Source organism: Pteropus vampyrus, unplaced genomic scaffold, assembly GCF_000151845.1.
Source record: "Pteropus vampyrus isolate Shadow unplaced genomic scaffold, Pvam_2.0 Scaffold53, whole genome shotgun sequence".
Classification (NCBI taxonomy): domain Eukaryota; kingdom Metazoa; phylum Chordata; class Mammalia; order Chiroptera; family Pteropodidae; genus Pteropus; species Pteropus vampyrus.
Genome location: NW_011888834.1, coordinates 8,022,368 through 8,040,936, shown reverse-complemented (window position 1 = coordinate 8,040,936; position 18,569 = coordinate 8,022,368). Strand labels below are relative to the sequence as shown.

The window sequence follows — 18,569 nt, the reverse complement described above, 5'->3', positions numbered from 1 at the left end:
AATCACCCCTTATTAGAAAAGAAAAGGTCTACGGAAGCTTGTTAAAAGCAACAGTAGATGGCAACACGGTTAAAATCACGGGCTCTGAAAAACCCAGGTTGGAAACTCAGTTCTGCCTTTTCCTAAACCCCTTTAAAATCTTAAACATTTTATGTAAACCTGAGTTCAGTGGTGCATGAAATGTGAAAAATGAATGCACTCACTTTCAGATTAGTGGCAGCTAAAACACAGTCCCGTTTCTGGCACACCGCGAGGATGCGAAACATGCTGCCACTTTCACTGAGTGTTGGTTAGAAGCAGCAGTACCAGTGACAGTAACAGGAAGTTCACACAACTAAAGTGGTTCAATTTACCTGCTGTCTTTTATTTTGTGTTTTGCCAGTGTTCTCTGAAGTGCAAGGTTCAGCCGCTCAAACTGAAAATAGAAAAGAAAGGTTTAAACATTCCATTAAACAATAATAAATTATTTGAAAATATATATTTTAAAAATTCGTCCTGCAAGTTTCTTGTGAAGAGGCAAATATGTTATTACTTTAATAAGTGTCATGAATTTACACTTTGGAAAGTGGAACTGGTTTTCCATGGGTTTCTTCAAATCTGAGAAGAAACAACAAGGTCAGATTAATTTGAGATTGGACGTGGACTGTGGCCCACAGGCTCTGTCCTCGGTGTGCGGTCTCACTGACGGCCACAGAACAAGGTCAAGCTGAGCCGGAGTCCAAACAGAAGACTCCAGTTTGGTAATGTCAGGTCTCCCATGAAGGAATCCCGGGCATCACTTTCTCCGAGTCAGGAAATCTCCTCGGAATGGCTAAAGCCAAGAGAACCCGCTCCTTTCACAAATTCCGTGCCCAGCCACGCCAGTGACTCTCCACCCTTAACTACATATTACTGTTTCATGTGTCATTTAGACCTCCTGGTCTGGGAAACTCTGGAGCTACCCTCTCTTTCCTCTTCCTTTTATCCCTTAAATCCAATCTGTCACCAAGATCCTTGATTTGAAACCAACCTTGGATTTATCCTTACTTGTACTAATTTCCTTTCTTTGAACTGGTAGTCTTCACCAAATTCTTATGATTTTACTCCCTTTGATTGATGTTTGAGTATTTCATGAATTTTCCTGTACTGTAAGATATTTGTATATAAGTCTCCATACTTGTAAACATTTGTTGATGATCTATTAATCTTTTTAACAGCTCGTGTCAAGCTAGTTAATAAGAGGAAGCAGAGCATGGTTAAGCAGTGCTGCCGAGTTTTTATTTTTTTGCACTTCATTTAGAAATCATATGTATTTAAATGTATATACATATAACTTAAGTCTTTCTGTAGTTTACCCAGAGGAGAGTGCAAAATTTTCTGGCTATGTTCCAAGATGGGAAATTCCTTTCTCCTTAAGAACTATTTATATCTCTTTTAGAGTTTCCACTGGTCAAGTGAGGCAGTAGAGTTCAGCAAAACAGACCAAGCTTCTGTTTTAATAAGTTATGAAAAGGACTTTCTGTTTTAATGTGCGTTATAGAGCTTAGAAAAGAAATTTGAAATTTATTTAAAAATAATGCAAATAGAAAACAAATTTAAAATGTAAAACAATTTCTCTGACCTGTCCAATAAGGAGATACATCTGCCTCAGAATGAAACAAAGGCTGGTGGGAGACTGATCCAGTGGGCAAATTCTGAGCCAGGTTCTGGGGACCTACATGATAGCAAGGGACAGGATGCCTGGCTGGGGAGAAACACATTCGGGAAGGAAAGTACGGGCACATTTCTCAGCAGTGTTTTCCGTGAAAGAAAAAAGGTACGTTAAATTGAAAACTGTAAATGAGGTAGATAAGCCAGGGTGATTGAAAACCTTGACTTTCTCAAGGTCCTTGTACTTTGTAGACAGTTACTCTGGCAGTACTAACACCAGCATATTCAGGTGGTTTAAAATCCATGAAACCATGGGTAGCTGTGAGTTCTTTCTTTCTGCAAAGCATATTCACGTGGGCAAAGGAGTCGTTGCCTTTGTGCACGAGCTTTCAGTTTTCCTTCATGCATTTGCCACCTCCCACTATTATTATTATCATTATTATTATTATTAGCATTAGCATTATTATTATTATTATCTACGTCCTCCACTAGAGTAGAAACTCCAAAAGGGAAGGAAATACCTGTTCTGTCCACCACTCTCTGTCCAGTACCTAGAACAGTATTTGGCCATAGGAGATGGTTAATATATATTGAAGTGAATGAATAAATGACACTCCTGTCAGCAATTCAGTTTTGAAGGCTTAATCTATAAAACTATGAAGCAACAGAGCCAAGTACAGAGGTGTTACTCTTTTAGCTTGTCTATATATGAGTTTAGATCATTTGAATTAAATTTGTTTACATAGCAATTGCTGCTCTGACTAGGAGCTTCTGATGGGCAATGAGAAAAGACAATTCATCTGATTTTGCCACGAAGAATTGTTCCTTCCTCCTCCCGAGTTCTAGTGGAGACATTGTTCTCTCTCTCTTTACCTCAGATTAAACCCTCAGGTACACTTCTTGACCTTTCATTTCCTTCTCACTCTCACCAGAAACTTATTTTTCTGGTGTTTTCCACCTATCATAAATGCTGTCATTGTCAGAGGGAAGGAGAAATGGTCCCTCTTCCCATTGCTGGGGTTGGTGGCACACCTGTATTCCTGACTTTGCATTTTAAATCAGAATTTGTTTTTCTAAAGAAAAAAGTGTCGAAGTCCTAGCAAAGCTTTAATAGCAAATTTAGTGATATTATGGGTTAACAGACTTATATCTACTTTCATCATATACCACCGATCCTCTGGAAAACTGTTATTAGTCCAAAACAAAACCCACAAGCTTTCCAGGCAAAACGTTTATTGGTAAAGGCCACTGGTGTATAGAGTTTCCTGCCTTGGATCTGTAGCTCCCCTAATATATCCTTAGCCCAAATCCTGGGATGACGCAAATAGACAATACGCCATTGGCCACAGGCAGGACTCAACGTTAAGTGAGACCTGTCATGCACAGCCAAACTCAGAGCTTCATGACACAATCAACCACCACGTGATTGCTCTAGGAAAGTCAGATACTCCACATCCCAACAATTCTATACGTTGATTTTTAGTTTAGTGTGGTATTTTAGGACTAAATCCAATATTTTCTTCAAAATTAGTTCCCTGCAATCCAAAACATATAAATAGTGTGTAGTAGTCTCCTGTAGATTTTTAGTGCCCAGCACTCAAACTCCCTTTTATTTGGGAAAGTCTCCAATGTTGAGTTTTGGAAAAATGGACTCTGCTTACATCCATGATCCTCAGACCTTGAAGTGTTGTGGATCATGGAATTTCTGATTCACAGAAGGGGGCCTGTCCCTAAAAGTAAATAAAGTGTTGCTCTCAAGCTTGTTTCTCTTGACCATTATCTTTTGATTTGATAAAGGATAGATAGGTATTCATTGTTAAAACAAGTACTTTTCTCACAAATACACTATATATTATTAATACTTCAGGTATAATTGCTATTTGGCTTTATATTGCTATGAACACTGAATGGAAGTTCATTGGTGTAGTTTAATTATTTCAGTTGATTTTCAACTTTTCTGCAGTTTTTAATTATTTTCTACACCATAGATAGTTCAATTCATAAGGATAAATTATAATTGTTTCTTTTTTTCTTCTTGCAACCCCATATGATAGAACCCACTTAGAAACTTCAAGATTCTCCTCAGATCTTCTTAGTCTCACGAGTTCTTTGATTTGGGGTAAAATCATTTATCTAAGCTTATTTGATTCAATTGATTCAATTTAGTTAGTGGTTTCTGACGTACTACAACTGTGGCTAACACCACAATGCAAGCTCCCAAAGACACTACGCCTGAAAGCCTGCAGGATTATTGGAGAAGAATAACCATGAAAAATGTGCAAACAATATTATAACAGAATTATGAATGAGATTCAGAGAACTTTCCATCTCTCCAGTTATCTCTTTTACTTAAAGCAAGTGGCCTAACTTTATGTGCCTCAATTTCTTCAAAGTGAAAAGTTTGCTTTAGAAGACCAACAAGACCCTTCTAAGTAAGCCCTACTATTCCACAACCTTGGAATGACATCTCCCACTTTAAATTTGCTAAGAATAATGAATGTTAATACTTGCCCCCCAATTAAAAACACAAATTGGGGAGTTAAATCTGATTCTCTAAAATAAGAACTATAATGCTGTCATATGATATTTTGAGTGTCTTCCTTTGGATTACTGATAGAACTGAAACTAAACAGTATGCTAGAATTAAATTTGTCTACTTAAAAAACAATTGGAAAAAAAAGTGCTATTTAATTAAAGACATGTAGACATTTGGACAGTTGATGAAGTAATCTAGATTATTATTACCCAATTCAAATGCATCCAACGGTAAGACATTCACTATTATAAGGCAAATGGCCTCAGTCATCAGAGAAAGTTCTAGTCATTAATGTCAATTGTACCCCTTCTGCCTCTTAGAATTCTTATAGCCTTGCCTCCTCTGTCTCCAAATGATGGTACAGTCAAATCTTAATGAACACTCCTATGGGTTCACAAACAAACAAACAACATAGATTATTCTAAATAAAGACAAAGAAAAAAGTAAAATATTATTTATACTGGTAATCAGAATGTTTTTAAAAGAGCTTCCAATATGTGTATGACTTCTACTTTAGGAATTCAAAATTAATCAAACAAACTAATGAAGCCAACATGGTAATGACAAGACTCAGAGGAAGCATGGAGGCTCTCCAGCTTCCCTATGATCACCATCTGTTTGACTCCAGGCATCTCACTCTGTCCTTGGAAATGAGAGTACCAACCACCTCCCAAACTGTGATGCCAACCGACTCCTTGACAAGGGCTGCATCCCTCACCCCAGCCAAAGCTTGCTGCCTAGTGTCTAACGTAGGCTGAGAATAATTAAATATTTCTACTTCAGAGGGCATTAACCAAAGTACTTTTGAGTAATATTATACTTGAAATAAATTCCTTCAACATTCTGTTCATTCCAACTTATCCATCCTTCAAGCTTCAATTCAAGTCTCTTTCTTCTCAGTCGCTTGAGCCCATATTGTTTGAAAGCAGTAATTGCTTGCTCTGCCCTTCAAAAGCTGTGTGACTCTGCTCAAGTTTCTTAACCCCCCTAGCCCTTGCTGGAAGTGAGACAAGAATGATCTTTGAAGTTCCTTTCATTCCTAAAAGTCAGCACGTCTATGTGTGGTTCTTCTGTGCTTCTGTGCTGAGTTCATTAAAAACTATCAGTGCATTATGATAGCTGGAATCTGATCATACCAATGTCCAACCTCATGAGTTAAGTGAGTTTCTATAAAACTAAACACTGATAGAGTGAGGAAGAAATCTTGAAGACTTTCAGCTGCTGTTCTCTTTAGCCCTGCGAGGGGAGGGGGCTCTCTGCATGCCCCTTCTCTTCCTCAGACATTTGACCTAATTAGGTATATGCCCTATCTCCAGAGTTTTCTTAAAGGGGGATTAACAGAAGGTGCACCATACCTCAAAACAGCATTAGACTAAGCCAGTCACAGATGTATATCTAACAACACATAGGTATTGGCAACGACAGCACCATGACCCTGACCCAAAGGAGCAGATCAAGCCTGGTTTGAGTAGAGACTCCAGACTCACAACCAGCAAGAAAAGAGAGATTTCCCACCTCAACAAATTGTCAGGGAATGCATGATGCTCTTTGGAATGAAAAGAAGAAAATACTACAGAAGATAAGTTGTTCTTCAAGGAATTTAATTTAATAGCTAACTATTACTGGACATTTATGGTATGGTAAGAGCTATGGATTACTTTCTTCACGCTCATTAAAACTCCAAAGGGTAGAAATTGTTATCATTTCTATGTTATAGATAAGATAGCTAAGACTAAGAGGGTTAAGCAGTTGCTAAAAGCTTGTGAGAGTGCAGGAAACTTCTGAAAAGAATTCAAGATCTTAAACATTTTTAATTAAGTTTATTGAATTGACATTGGTTAATAAAAGTACATAGGTTTCAAGTGTACAACTCAATAATACATCATCTGTACATTGTATTGTGTGTTCACCACCCAAAGTCAAATCTTCTGTCATCATATATTTGACCCTTTGACCCTTACCTACCTCCCCCACTCTACCCTGTTCCCTCCGGTAACCACTAAACTGTTGTCTGTGTCTATGAGTTTTTGTTTGTTTGTTGCTCAATTTTAAATCCCATATGTGAATAAAATCATATGGTTCTCAACTTTCTCTGTCTGACTTATTTCACTTAGCATGATAATTTTAAGATCTTAAATGTTTTAAGATAAACACAACTTAAGAATATGATTGTTTCAAAGGCATGTTTTTATACATTTCCAGGAAATAGTCTACATCTATTACAGCCTTGAAAGTGAGAAAGCAAGTGCTTACATCTTCCTTCAAAATACATTCTTTTACAATGTTCAAAATATCAGTAAAATCTCTAAAGGGCAAGCACTTACCTCTGGGAAAATCAGTTTGCAAATGCTCTCTGCCAAAGTGTGGAGGTAGACACGGCTCCGACTGGTCTTTCTTTGAGGAATACTTCCTTGTACATTCTTTTCAGGGACGTCCTGACAGATGGTCAGAGTGGCTGTGCAGCTCTCAGAGCTTCCGGCTACCTCTTCTGCTGGCTCTTTAGGGACCTGCCCTGGTGCCAGTAAGGAAAAAGGACATTCCCCTGTGATCTTGAGATCCTTCAGCTTCGTACAGAACATGGTGTTGGTGGCCTCGCCCTGTGTGGATCTTGTCCTGGTGAACTGTTCTTCTTATGTGGGACTGACCAATAGAAGCCACTATCAGATCACGGACACTGCTGACTGGGGTGTCTATGGGCAGCAAAAAGAACAGAAAGAGGAATGACTTTATACACTTAAGAAAACAGAAAAAGACAGATGTGAAAAACCATACAGTCATATTGTATTTTCAAATAAAAAAAAAATTCTGGCAGAAATGTCAATTTTAATATGGATGGAACATTTAGTGAAGAGCTTTAATATGTGTGCATTTAGTATACTAGTAAAATATTTGCTTTTAATATTTCAATATTTTTCAAATGGGATATAATTTTCTCCAAAGTGTCCTTATTAGCACAAACTACTCATGTCCATTTTTATAACCCATTTGGTCTAGTTTGATTCCACATGAATAGACCTATGGTTTTAAGACAGAAGCAAAGTCTAAATCTGTTTTATTAGGGCTAATACTACTACATCCTCATTATGCTGTCATTACGATAAATGAAAAAGCATAAACCAATGTTTCCCAGACATAACTAAATATACATATACACATATATTTGATGCCTAAGTATATGTTTTCAGATCTGAAATATTGACTTTTATATATATAAAAAAACAATAATTGAAATGATTACTACAAAAGACATTTGTCTTGAAAGTCGAATAATTTTAAAATATCGTCAAATTGAAAAACAATATTTTTTCAAAGAACTCCTGATCCCTAAAAACATGCCACTAGATTTTTAAGGACCTCTGGATCCGAATCTAGATAACACTGGAGTAAACCAGGAAGGCCTCTCTTCCCAGAGGTCCACTGAAATCATACACAGGGCCATTTCTGCAAACTTTCCCTGTATTTTTGTTTTTGTTGATGTTGAGATTGTGAATCCCCACATAAATCACAACTCATTTATCATTAGTTGTTCATCAGTGGAACTGTCTGGTTGCGAGTTCAACCTATGCACAATGCTTATGGTCTTGATTAGCTGGGTTCGCCAACTATTTCTATTCTTGGAAAATCAAAAACACAAAAGTGTGGAAAAGAACCCATGTGTACTAACCCCTACTATGTGCCTGGCACAGTGCAGAGAACTCTGTATTCACATCTAAGCCTCGTAGGAGTCGTTTAATCCTCATAGCAACCATATGACTCAGGTATTATTATCCCCAAAGGGCCAGAAGTTCAAAAGTTTAGGTCGTTTTCTTTCATTTGAAGTGAGTGACGGCGCTAAAGTTCAAATATAGGTCCCTCTGACTCGAGTCCATGAGTTCTCTATTAATCTTCACTCATATTACCAAATTATACTAGTTTTTAAATAATCAGGCTTAATTTATAAACTAGGATTAATTTATCTTTAAGATACGGCTTAGAAGTTTATATTGAAAAGAAAACAACATAATTCTTCTGTTCATTGACTAGTGGCATTTAAATCATCCAGGATAAAGCCTTATACTTCAGGTTTTAGAACTAGAGTTCAATTATTTTTTTTTTCTTTTCTATGCACCTCAATACTTTTAATATGTTCTTAACATGTATAAGCAATAGCTTGTAATTTGTCACAGATAAGTTATCTGATAAGTTTAGGACAATGCACAATGCATTTTCTGAAATGAGAAAAATAAGAAAGCTGAATTCCACATCTGACAACCCTTGAGGTGTCACTGGATATTAAGTATGAGTGAAGATTATGGATGCTGACAGGCCAGAAGAAGCTGTCAGTACTTTCTGTTACTTAAAGTCATACCCCAAATCTATGATCACATGTAATTTATGAATCTTCCAGAAGGTACAAGGAAGATACTATATATTCATGAGCAGAAAACATATTCTGTTAGAGTAGAATAGGGAGCTCTCTATCTCAGCAGACTACTGAGTGACACAAAGGTGATTTGGTGATAGGTAGAATAGTTACTTGGATTCTGGAAGACTTAAAAATTTAAAGCTCTCCACTACATTTCTTTTCAGACTCAATTCCACAAAGATTTGTTTCTCGGGCTTTGATGTATCTCAGCATAAGTCTGTTACTATCTACTGATTATAGGATGAATGTAATCAAAGTATAGAACTGCTTCCTAAAATCAATTATTCTGGTACATATTAGAGTTTTAGAAATGTGATATAATATAGTTTATGATAAAGTCTTCCATTAGCTTAATCTTCTCATAAACTCATATTGAGTTTAGGGAAACTCAATATTTTTATTCTGATCTTCCTATTGAATCTCATTGCAGCTAGATACGACCCACCAGTCAACCTTCCTTGAAATTCTCCTGTATTGAACAGTATTATAATTTCCAGAAAATGTGCCTAACACTGTTTGTTATTAAACTAAGAACAGCAACAGGAAACAAGTTGTGCTTACTTCAAGATCAGTTAAGTGTTTAGTCTCATTAAATCACAAATGTACAAACAAACTAATGAGCATTCTTCATCTGTTCAGATGATGAAATTACACCAAGAAACAGATGCACACAGTGCCAATACCTTGGAAACCTATGTTTGTCTGGTGTTTGCCTGCCAGGAATACAGAACGGTCCCTCAACTCAACCAGGGATGTGTTTTCATGTGTAACATTAGCAGTAGCTTCACAAATGACTTGGTCATTTGCTGAATCCAGTACATAAGTGGTTGTAGAAATGCTAGAAACATGGTAAAGGAAAAACAAATTAATTCAAGTAATAAATTTGGTGACAAAGCCTTGGCAAGCCATGGGATGTATGTTCCCAGAAACTCGGAGAAATATTTGCCATTTCCAAAGTTGATGATTAAACAGCCTCCAAATATACTGAATGTGCTCTCCCTCTTGCTAGTAAGTGATTAACTGTTTCGGTGAGAGTAATGACCCAGGTACTGACCTCATATTAATAACCAGGGTGCCTTACTGTTTGGGTAAAGGGGTGCTCCATCATTTAAACTCTAGGAGGTAATTAAGCAAAAAAACCTTGTTTTCCACATGTAAAAAGACCTGAGGTACTCTCTACAACAGCAAGTAATAAAGAGTAGATTTTAAATCAGATTTGGGAGGGGTGAGACTGCTAAGAACTAAGTCTCTACAGCAAAAGCAAATACTTATATCCAATGTTCAATATCAGACTTAGCACCTGGCTGTGCCCAAGTCTGTGGTTAAGGAGATATTAGTGTTTTAAGATGAAATTCCAAAGCCCAGATTTTTAAGAGTCGCTGAGAGAACTTCAAAATAAACTGCCTTAGTAAGGATAGTGTGCATACTCCAGCACAGATTGTAACAGTCATTTTTATAAATAAATGTCAAGAAAACAGCTTAATTTTCAGGTAGACTGAAAATCTAGAAAGTTTCCATTCCTCCAAAATTGGAAAAAAATTAAATAAATCACATAAATCAGACTTTTAAAATATGTTTCTTTTCACTTAACAGTAGGAAATATTTACAGACATTCCCATTGTGATATATCAGGAAAGCAGGACAAAGTAGCAGAAAAACTGGTGAGGATGTCCAAGTCTGTCCAGCAGTAAGTTAAGAAAAAGGCAGGCAAATAAATGTCAGATCTCTCAGGCCATCACTCTTCCCTAGCTTTACCACTATCTCTGTTTCCCCATATAGTCACACTTCTGGTAAGATCAGGCCTTATGTGCTGTGTTCACTTCCTTAAACAACATTTATTCCTAAGACTTCAACTCTCTGGCTTTTGCTTCCATTCTGTTACTGAAACCCTCCTTGCTAAATTCAGCAATGAGCTCCTAAAAGTTAAACTTCAAGAATCTTTTGACTCTTAACATGCCGTTTGCATTTTCTTTATCATAATCTCCACTCCCACAGATGCTCTGATACACTCAACTGCCTTCTACTTCATTCATTCATTCTTTTGTTCACTTTTCATTTATGGATGGCTCTGTGTGTCTGTCAGGCATTCTTCTAGATGCAGAGACAGAGTGAGCAAAGAACATCGCCTACCTTCCGGAAGTTTACAATCTGTCAAGGAAACATTCTGACACACCAGGCCAAGTGTGACATGTGCTACAAGAACAGGAGGCACATAGGATCCAAATACAGTCCCAGGAGGAAGAGACATTTGAGCTAAACTGTGACCCCGAGACAAATAAAAAGAGCTGCAGAGAGAACAGCAGGCTTGGAAGCCAAGACAGAGCTAGTCATGTTGTGGGAACTGAAATGACCCCAGCGTGGCAAGGGCATGGGGTCAGGGAGAGCAAGGTGGTAGTGGTGAGGTATGACACAGGCAGAGGTCAAGACGTGGAGGTTCAGTAAATCTTGGTAAACAAATTAAAACTCTATTCTAACGTCAGTCAATTGAATGACTAAAGAGTAAGAAAATGAACAGATTAGACTGAATAATTTTTAAAAGTTTATTTGGAATGTAGAATGAGAAATGGATCAGGTGGCTAATCTGGGTTGGATTAAGAGTGACTCTGAGAATGAAAAAATAGATCAAGTCCAGTAATATTTCAGCGAGAGAACCCACAGGCCTTGACAACTGACTAGACATGAGGACTGAGGAAAAGAGAGGGCACACTCCACTGGCTTTGTTTCTCAACACCACGGCCAAAGAGTCCAGAGCCTATGGAGAACAATCAAAATGGTCCATAATACATTTCCTATGACTTTGGCTATTTAATCATAACTAACTAATCCAACTCTCCTATGCAAAACTTCTTTTGGAAAGCAATCCCTCCTTCTTCAAGAGCCCAGACATGGGAAAGCTGACTCTCAATTTATATTACAGAGTAGACCATTCACCTTCCCAACATTTACTGCATTTGCATGTATAAGGTATATGGATCCATCTTCAAGAAGAGTGGAGGGTGTTTATGTTAAATTTTTGTGACTACAGGGCCTATACTGGCAACCTTCCCAAAACAAAGAGATCAGCTCTAGAGGTGATGGCAACCTCACTTCTAAGGACCAAAAATAACAGGAATTCCCCTTCTCCTGATAGCAACCGCCTCACTAAAGCTAAAGTACCCAACACAAATTAGGTTTAATAAACTACATCGATTCTTTATTAACAATACAGTGAGTCTGATCCACTGTACTGAATAGATTAGACTAAATTTTAGGGGGCAATTCCATGACACCTTTGAAGTAGCAGCAATGTTTAGCATACTCCATAACAAGGAGTCTTTAAAGAAGTAGAATTTTGTGATTCTCAGTTTTTATATCAAAATGTTTACAGAATGTTTTAAAACTAATTAAAAGACAAAACCTTTGGGACCATAAATCCTACATATCTATATTTTTAAAACTATAATGTGATAATCACAGAAATATGAATATATGCAGTTAGTATGTATTTAAATTAAATACAATTACCACTTTTGATAGGTCATTCAGGTCATGAGAAAATCAGATCAGTATTTCAATATTTTGTTCCTGAAATATAATAAACAATTTCCTGTAGCTATTTCTATAATTCCCATCATAGTTATATTGCTAAAGTACTTCCTCACGGAGACTTAATTATTTAAAAATATATTTACTGAAAAAATCATTATTAGAAAAGGAGTTAAGGGAGAAAGGTAATTCTTTTTTACCTTATAAGAAGCCATTGTGTTTTTATCCCTTTTCAGATAAATACTGTGTCTTTCTGAGATGTGAACTGGCTCATACACAATTATAAACAGGGGGTTAATGTACTGTAAAGTAGCAGCCCTGTTAGATCCCCGTCCACACCATGTTCTTCCTCTTAGCTCAATTTGACCGCATGTCCTGTTTTAGAAGTACTTATTACAGTTTTCCTTTATTTCTCCTTGTCTCCACAACTCAGCAGGCTCAACACCTTCTGACAGTCCCTTCCCATCAAACTACTTTTACCTTTTTTTCCTTAAATTAGGCCTATAAGTACTGTCATACTGTCTTCATACTCAATCTGTCTTTTAATGAGCTTATATGTGTTTAAGGATTGTTACTGTTTTTGTTAATGCTCATAAGTGTTGATTGGTTTCACCCTAACACATTTTCTTCCCATAAGTTCTTTTATTTTTAGTGCATAGTTTTGCAGCATACAAGGATTTTCAGGAACATATTCTTATTTACATCAGAAATGCCTGCACTCTCAAAAATGTTTGATTCAAATCTGCAAGTAAGGTGAAAAGCCTACTTAACTTCCTGGGACAATCACCTAGTCGGTTACATTCTCTAAGACTCTACAGATTTAGTCATGGCTTAGGAAATATAACGTGATGAAACTTTTAAAATGAAAACAAATCCACAATGATTAAGTAATTGGGCTGGTCAATAAATTTCACTTAAGTGGCATAAATGAAACTGGTGACTAGTGACATCATAAATTTCCATTTTCTCTTCTTTTTAACTCTGGCCAGTCAGGAGGTCCTGGAGGCACATCTTTGACTTCATATACATGCATACACAGATATACACTTACTTTCCCTCTTCCGCAATAATGATTTTTTTAAGCATCGTTCATTTACATACATACACATACGCGCTGAGATGAGCTCACCACCTAGCACCACCACGCACAGTTATGCCTGGAGGCAGCGGGGTGAGTAGGGTGGTACAGGGCTCAGGCTCTGGGACCAGACGGTCTGTGTTGGCTTCTTGCCTCTACCATTTACCAGCTCCATGACTTCGGTCAAGTTCTTAACCTAATTTTAGCTCAATTTTCTCTATCTGGAAAATAGGGATACTAACATCAAGTGTCTCATACATGTGATGTGAGAGTAAATATCAATAAGTGTAAAGCATCCAGTATGTGATGAACAAATGTTGACTATTACAATCCCAGTTGACCCCTGAACAATACCAGGGTCAGGGGAACCGGCCCCTGTGCAGTTGATTATCTGCATATAACTAGTTGGCCCTCTGCAATAGCGGATTCCCAACCTCCGATCAAAAACACTGTACTGCTTAGTGTGACACTGGACAAGTTTCTGCACTTGACTGAGCTTCTGTTACCTTACCTGCAAAATGGTAAAATGGTGATAAGACAGGGATATGTGAAGAATTAGAGAAAATACAGGCAAAGGCATGCTGCAAGAGAATCGCTGACAGAAGTCATTAAACAAATGATTGACAAATGTATTCCATCTCAGAGAGGTTCAGAAATGTATTATACTTGGGACACTTTTTTCTTATCACTTTTCAAAGCCAGGAGAACTCTGATATATAGTAGGTGCTTGGTGACCTACAAAAATAGAAAACATTCTCCACTTGAAGAACATTAATGCATACCAAGAAAGTAATATCTTTGTCAATAATTAGGGTTTCTTTTAAAAACTTACAAAATAGTAGAGTTTACAGCACAGCCCAGGGCAGTAAGATTCTATTTTGGTTTTATCACATGTAAATCCATTAGCTAATAAGTTGCATGCCAAATTTCTTTAATAAAATATCAGAATAAAAATTGGAGGACTTTGCGAGATTTTAAATTTCTTTTTCTATTAATTATACCAAAACTATATAAATCAAACAAGCTTTTTGACATTAGAGTACATACTGTTGTTTATAAATCCGCATTGTTCCAAACGTGGAAATTTTTTAAAGAAAATAAACTCATAACAATCAAGCTGAAATAAAAATTCTGCAGTATCTGATTTTCTTTTCCCAGAATGCTAGATTGGCGAATGATTAATATTTGTTATACAAAGAATCCTGTCTCCAATCACTGCTTTTATAAGCTAACTATTCTCAATATTGATTCTGTGTTAATTTTTTTACCTATTTACCTTCTCAATGTTTACTTATTGCATAGAAAGATTTAGGTGATGGGCAGAGAAAGGTGAGACACTAACTGGCATGTTAATTTTAGTATGTTTGGGAAATTAAGATAAGTCAACCAGAGTCTGATTAAAATAGGAGAGTCTGACAAGACTGAAGTGGATCCTGGGATTGACTGTCACACCTGTGGAGTATTTGAATTAACATCTGAACAATAAGCAAATATCAAGGTGGCCTCGTCCTTGATGGGAAAGAAGGGGTAATCTTCCAAGCAATAATTCACTCTATGTTAGAAGAAAGTCAAATTATGTGAGCTGTCATATTTGGAAAGAAGATTCTGGAAGAAGATACAATAGCAACTCTCATGATTCTTTTATTCCAGTCTTCAAAACTTTTCCCAAGGTCCTTGAGAAACAGAACAGAATAAAAAAGCCATGAAAACTTAAGACTTGTAAGCACTGCTGGGAATAGAACCTTACTTAACATAATCAAAAACAAATTAATCAAGAAGTGTAGGTCTGGCCACACAGAAAACAACAGAGAGACAACCAAGGAGAATAAGAATAATCATAGCAGTGTTGGAGGCACAGGCAGTGGAGGCAATACTTATACTGGCCCAGGACTGGGAGAGTCAGACAAAGTGAAACCACCACTGAGAACACTAGACACTCAGGACCCTTGAAAGTAGGGAATGGCAAACGATGGCTTATGGTCCAAATCCAGCCTGCTGCCTGTTTTTGCCCAGCTCGCAAGCTAAGAATAGTTTTGACATTATGAAATGGTTGGATGAAAATCAAAAGAAGAATATTTCGAGATATATGAACACTATATGGGATTCAAATTTCAGCGTCCATAACTAAAGTTTCATTGGAACAGAGCCACACTGACATTGTAAGAAATATATTTTTGGTCTCTGCCCACCTTCCTTCTTTGTTTCTTGGCACACAGCTCTTAAAACCCTTGAATCGCCAAAGTGATAAGTGTCCTTCCATGTGCTAATGAGGTAACAGGAGGCTGGGGGCTCCTGGATACCCTCAGGATGGGGCCTGGTTGCCAGAGAAATCATCCAGGTAATTAGAGGGTTGTATCTTTCCATTCCACCCAGATCTCTGGGGAAGAGAGACAGGCTGGATGCTGAATGAATCACTAATGGCCAGTCATTTAATCAATGGTGTCTATGTAATAAAACCTCTATTAAAAAACACCCAACCAAAGCAGTTTTGGAAAGCTTCTGGGTTGATGAACACATGGAGGTACTGGGAATGTAGTGTGCCCAGAGAGAGGGCATGAAAGTCCCAAGCTCTTTTCCCCATACCTTGCTTTATGCATCTTTCCCATCTGGCCATTCCCAATTTGTGCCTTTTTGTACTAAACCAGTAATCTAATAAGTAGTTTTTCTCAATTCTGTGAGCTGTCCTAACATATTAGGAAAACCCAAGGAGGATGTCCTGGAATCTTCAATTAATAGCTGGTTGATCGGAAGTATCAAATGTTTTAGGCTTGTGATTGGCATGTGAAGTGAGAACACTCTCGTGGGACAGAGCCCTTAATCTATGGGATCTGACACTAAATCCCAGTAGACAGTGTCAGAATTAAATTAAATTGTAGGATGCTGGTGTTAGAGAATTGCTTGGTGAGGAAAACATACACATTTGGTCTCAGAAGTGTAATACGACAGTAAAGGAAAAACAGGACTTTGGCTTTTACAAGCTCATTTACTTTCCTATGGCCCATGGCTGCTGCTTTTGAACTACAACAACAGAGTTAAGTAATTATGACAGCGACCACATGGCCAGAAAAGCCTAAAATATTTACTATATTGTTTTTTATAGAATCGGTTGGCTGAGCTGTGCTTTAAGAGGCCACGTAGGACATCATATACATTATCTCATTTAATCTGCACAGCAATCCTATGGGGAAAGCAGTGAGAGAGAGAGAGAGAGAGAGAGAGAGAGAGAGAGAGAGAGAGAGAGAGAGACTGAGAGAGAGAGAGAGAGAGAGCGAGCGTGAGAGCACGCTTTAGTATTTTTTTACACAACAAGAATCTGAAACATAGAGCAAGTAACTTGCCCTTGGTCATTGCTAGTGAGGGGCAGAAGCAGGAAATGAAGCAAGGACTATCTGATTACAGAGCCAATAATGCAGGGTGGCTTTAAGAAATGAGGGGCTTTTTATACATCATAACAATTATTACTAAAATTCCTCTGCCCACAAATAAAATCTGGGAAAATAAAGATTAAATTGACCTGCTAAAATAGAAGACAGAAGAAAATGGAAAGTCAGACCACTGGACATGTCAGTTGAGGGAATGAAGCCTCGACGTTCCAGAAATGCAGTCATGAGAGACCCTTTCAGAGTCCCAGTGAACTCTAAGGAGACTCCCTTTTGCAAACTATTTCTTTGAGCCTCTCTGGCTCTAGGAAATAGAGTTTAACTGAATTTTTTCATAATGACTAGAAGAAATCATTACCAAAAATGAATTCTGGCTTCTGAACATGTACTTTTCAGGTATATATCTGGATACTCACAAAGTACGTGCTGAAGGCTGAGTTCTTTCCCATTAAATCCAAACTCATAACCATATTCTTTTATTGCCTTCTCATTTCTAATTGATTCAAAATAGGGAAAGTGAAAAGAAACTTTCCTATTTACAGTAAACCCCGAATACTTTTTCTTCTTCACTTCAGTACCTCTTACATAAAAGTCTACATAAAGATGCAAGCATTTTCAGAATAGAAGTTTAGAACTAGAAGCAACGTTAGACATTATGTATTGCAATCTTTCCCACTTGCAGACGATTGAACAGAAGTCCAGATTCTAGGAACCTGGCCCAAATCCGAAAGCTCTTGAGGTATAGAACATACAGAAACTCAGGCAGTTTGATCACGAGCCCAGAGCTCATTCCAGTACCGTCACATCACCCTCTCAATTGAAATGCAGAGAAGCCTCCTCTTTTTGTGGATCCCCCAACTACTGCATCAACTGCTTTGAGAAAAATCTAACACTCATTCAAGTTCCACACTTAATCATTTGAGACTTATTGTAAATACTTCATCTTAGTCCCCATCAAAGGCTTATGTTTCATCTACATATCACTATACAATTATTTTGGCTGTCTATAATTTCTAAAATATTTCCCTAGGCTCTTTTTTATGATTTTCTCAACACCTTCTGTACTTTCTCGAGAAGTTATCTTTAGTTCTGTTTTTAATTTTCTAGACATGTTTTCTAAATAACCTTACTCATTATGCTGTCTCTGCTATTTAACTGAAGGTTAAGCATGCTTCCAGCCTTAATCTAACTAGCCAATGTAGGTCACAATTTATTGAACTTTGGACTGCCAGTAAGTTATTTTATGCTGAAATTAAAAGACAGAACTGCTGACTTGACGTCATCTGGTATAATCATGGAAGGGATACAGATAGTTTAAATTCTTATTATCACATTCACTCAATCTTTTCCTTTTATTTTCGCTGGATCTTTTGTATGTACAGACACAGATAACCCTATGTAAATAATACATGACTCGCGAAGAGTAATTTTTCAAATAGTTTTCCTATATATTTCTATTTTCCATTTTATTATTTTATGAGCTATTTTATTTATTTTTAAATTATTTTTACTATTTATTTTCTTTCCTATTTTATTATTTATCTTTTACCTTTTTGGAAGCAAGAAATCTCACAATACATTGAAATTTATGAAGTTCAGTAAGATCTCACAAAGAAGCCAAAGACACTCATGTTATTCCCTCTCCACCTTTTCCACCATTTCACTGTGAAATTTGTTAAATGGAGAACCACAGATACCTCCTATAGTTGATATAGCTACTGCTTTATCAGAAGCATTGAGCACAGCATCATGTATTATTAGGCATTCAATAGATAGTAACTAATATTAGGCTATTAACTATAACCAATATATAGGACAAAACACAGAGGGAAATGATAAAATACAAGTAAAATGAGGCTGCTTTGGAGCCTAGAGAATGTCTTTGCCTCCTGAAAAAAGTTTTATAATGAGTTATTAATAAATTCATTTATAATTCAATCAATATTTGCCGAGCTTCTGAAGATAATAAAACTACTCCTTTCTTTAATTTTCTTCAATGTCTAGTATGGAGATATA

The 18,569-nt window shown here is 37.0% G+C and overlaps 1 protein-coding gene across 10 annotated transcripts in view; it reads right to left on the bottom strand.

The window, feature by feature from the left end:
• The window catches only part of GUCY1A1 (guanylate cyclase 1 soluble subunit alpha 1), a 55,524-nt gene that overhangs the window by 20,273 nt on the left and 16,682 nt on the right, over nt 1–18,569 (bottom strand). For all 10 annotated transcript variants that reach the window (XM_023530763.1, XM_023530758.1, XM_011360324.2 and 7 more), the window contains 2 exons: nt 6,490–6,855; nt 354–415 (listed from right to left, as the gene is read on the bottom strand). In XM_023530763.1, the coding sequence (XP_023386531.1) occupies nt 354–415; nt 6,490–6,744 (317 nt within the window). In that variant the 5' untranslated portion in view covers nt 6,745–6,855. The remainder of the gene's footprint in view (nt 1–353; nt 416–6,489; nt 6,856–18,569) is intronic.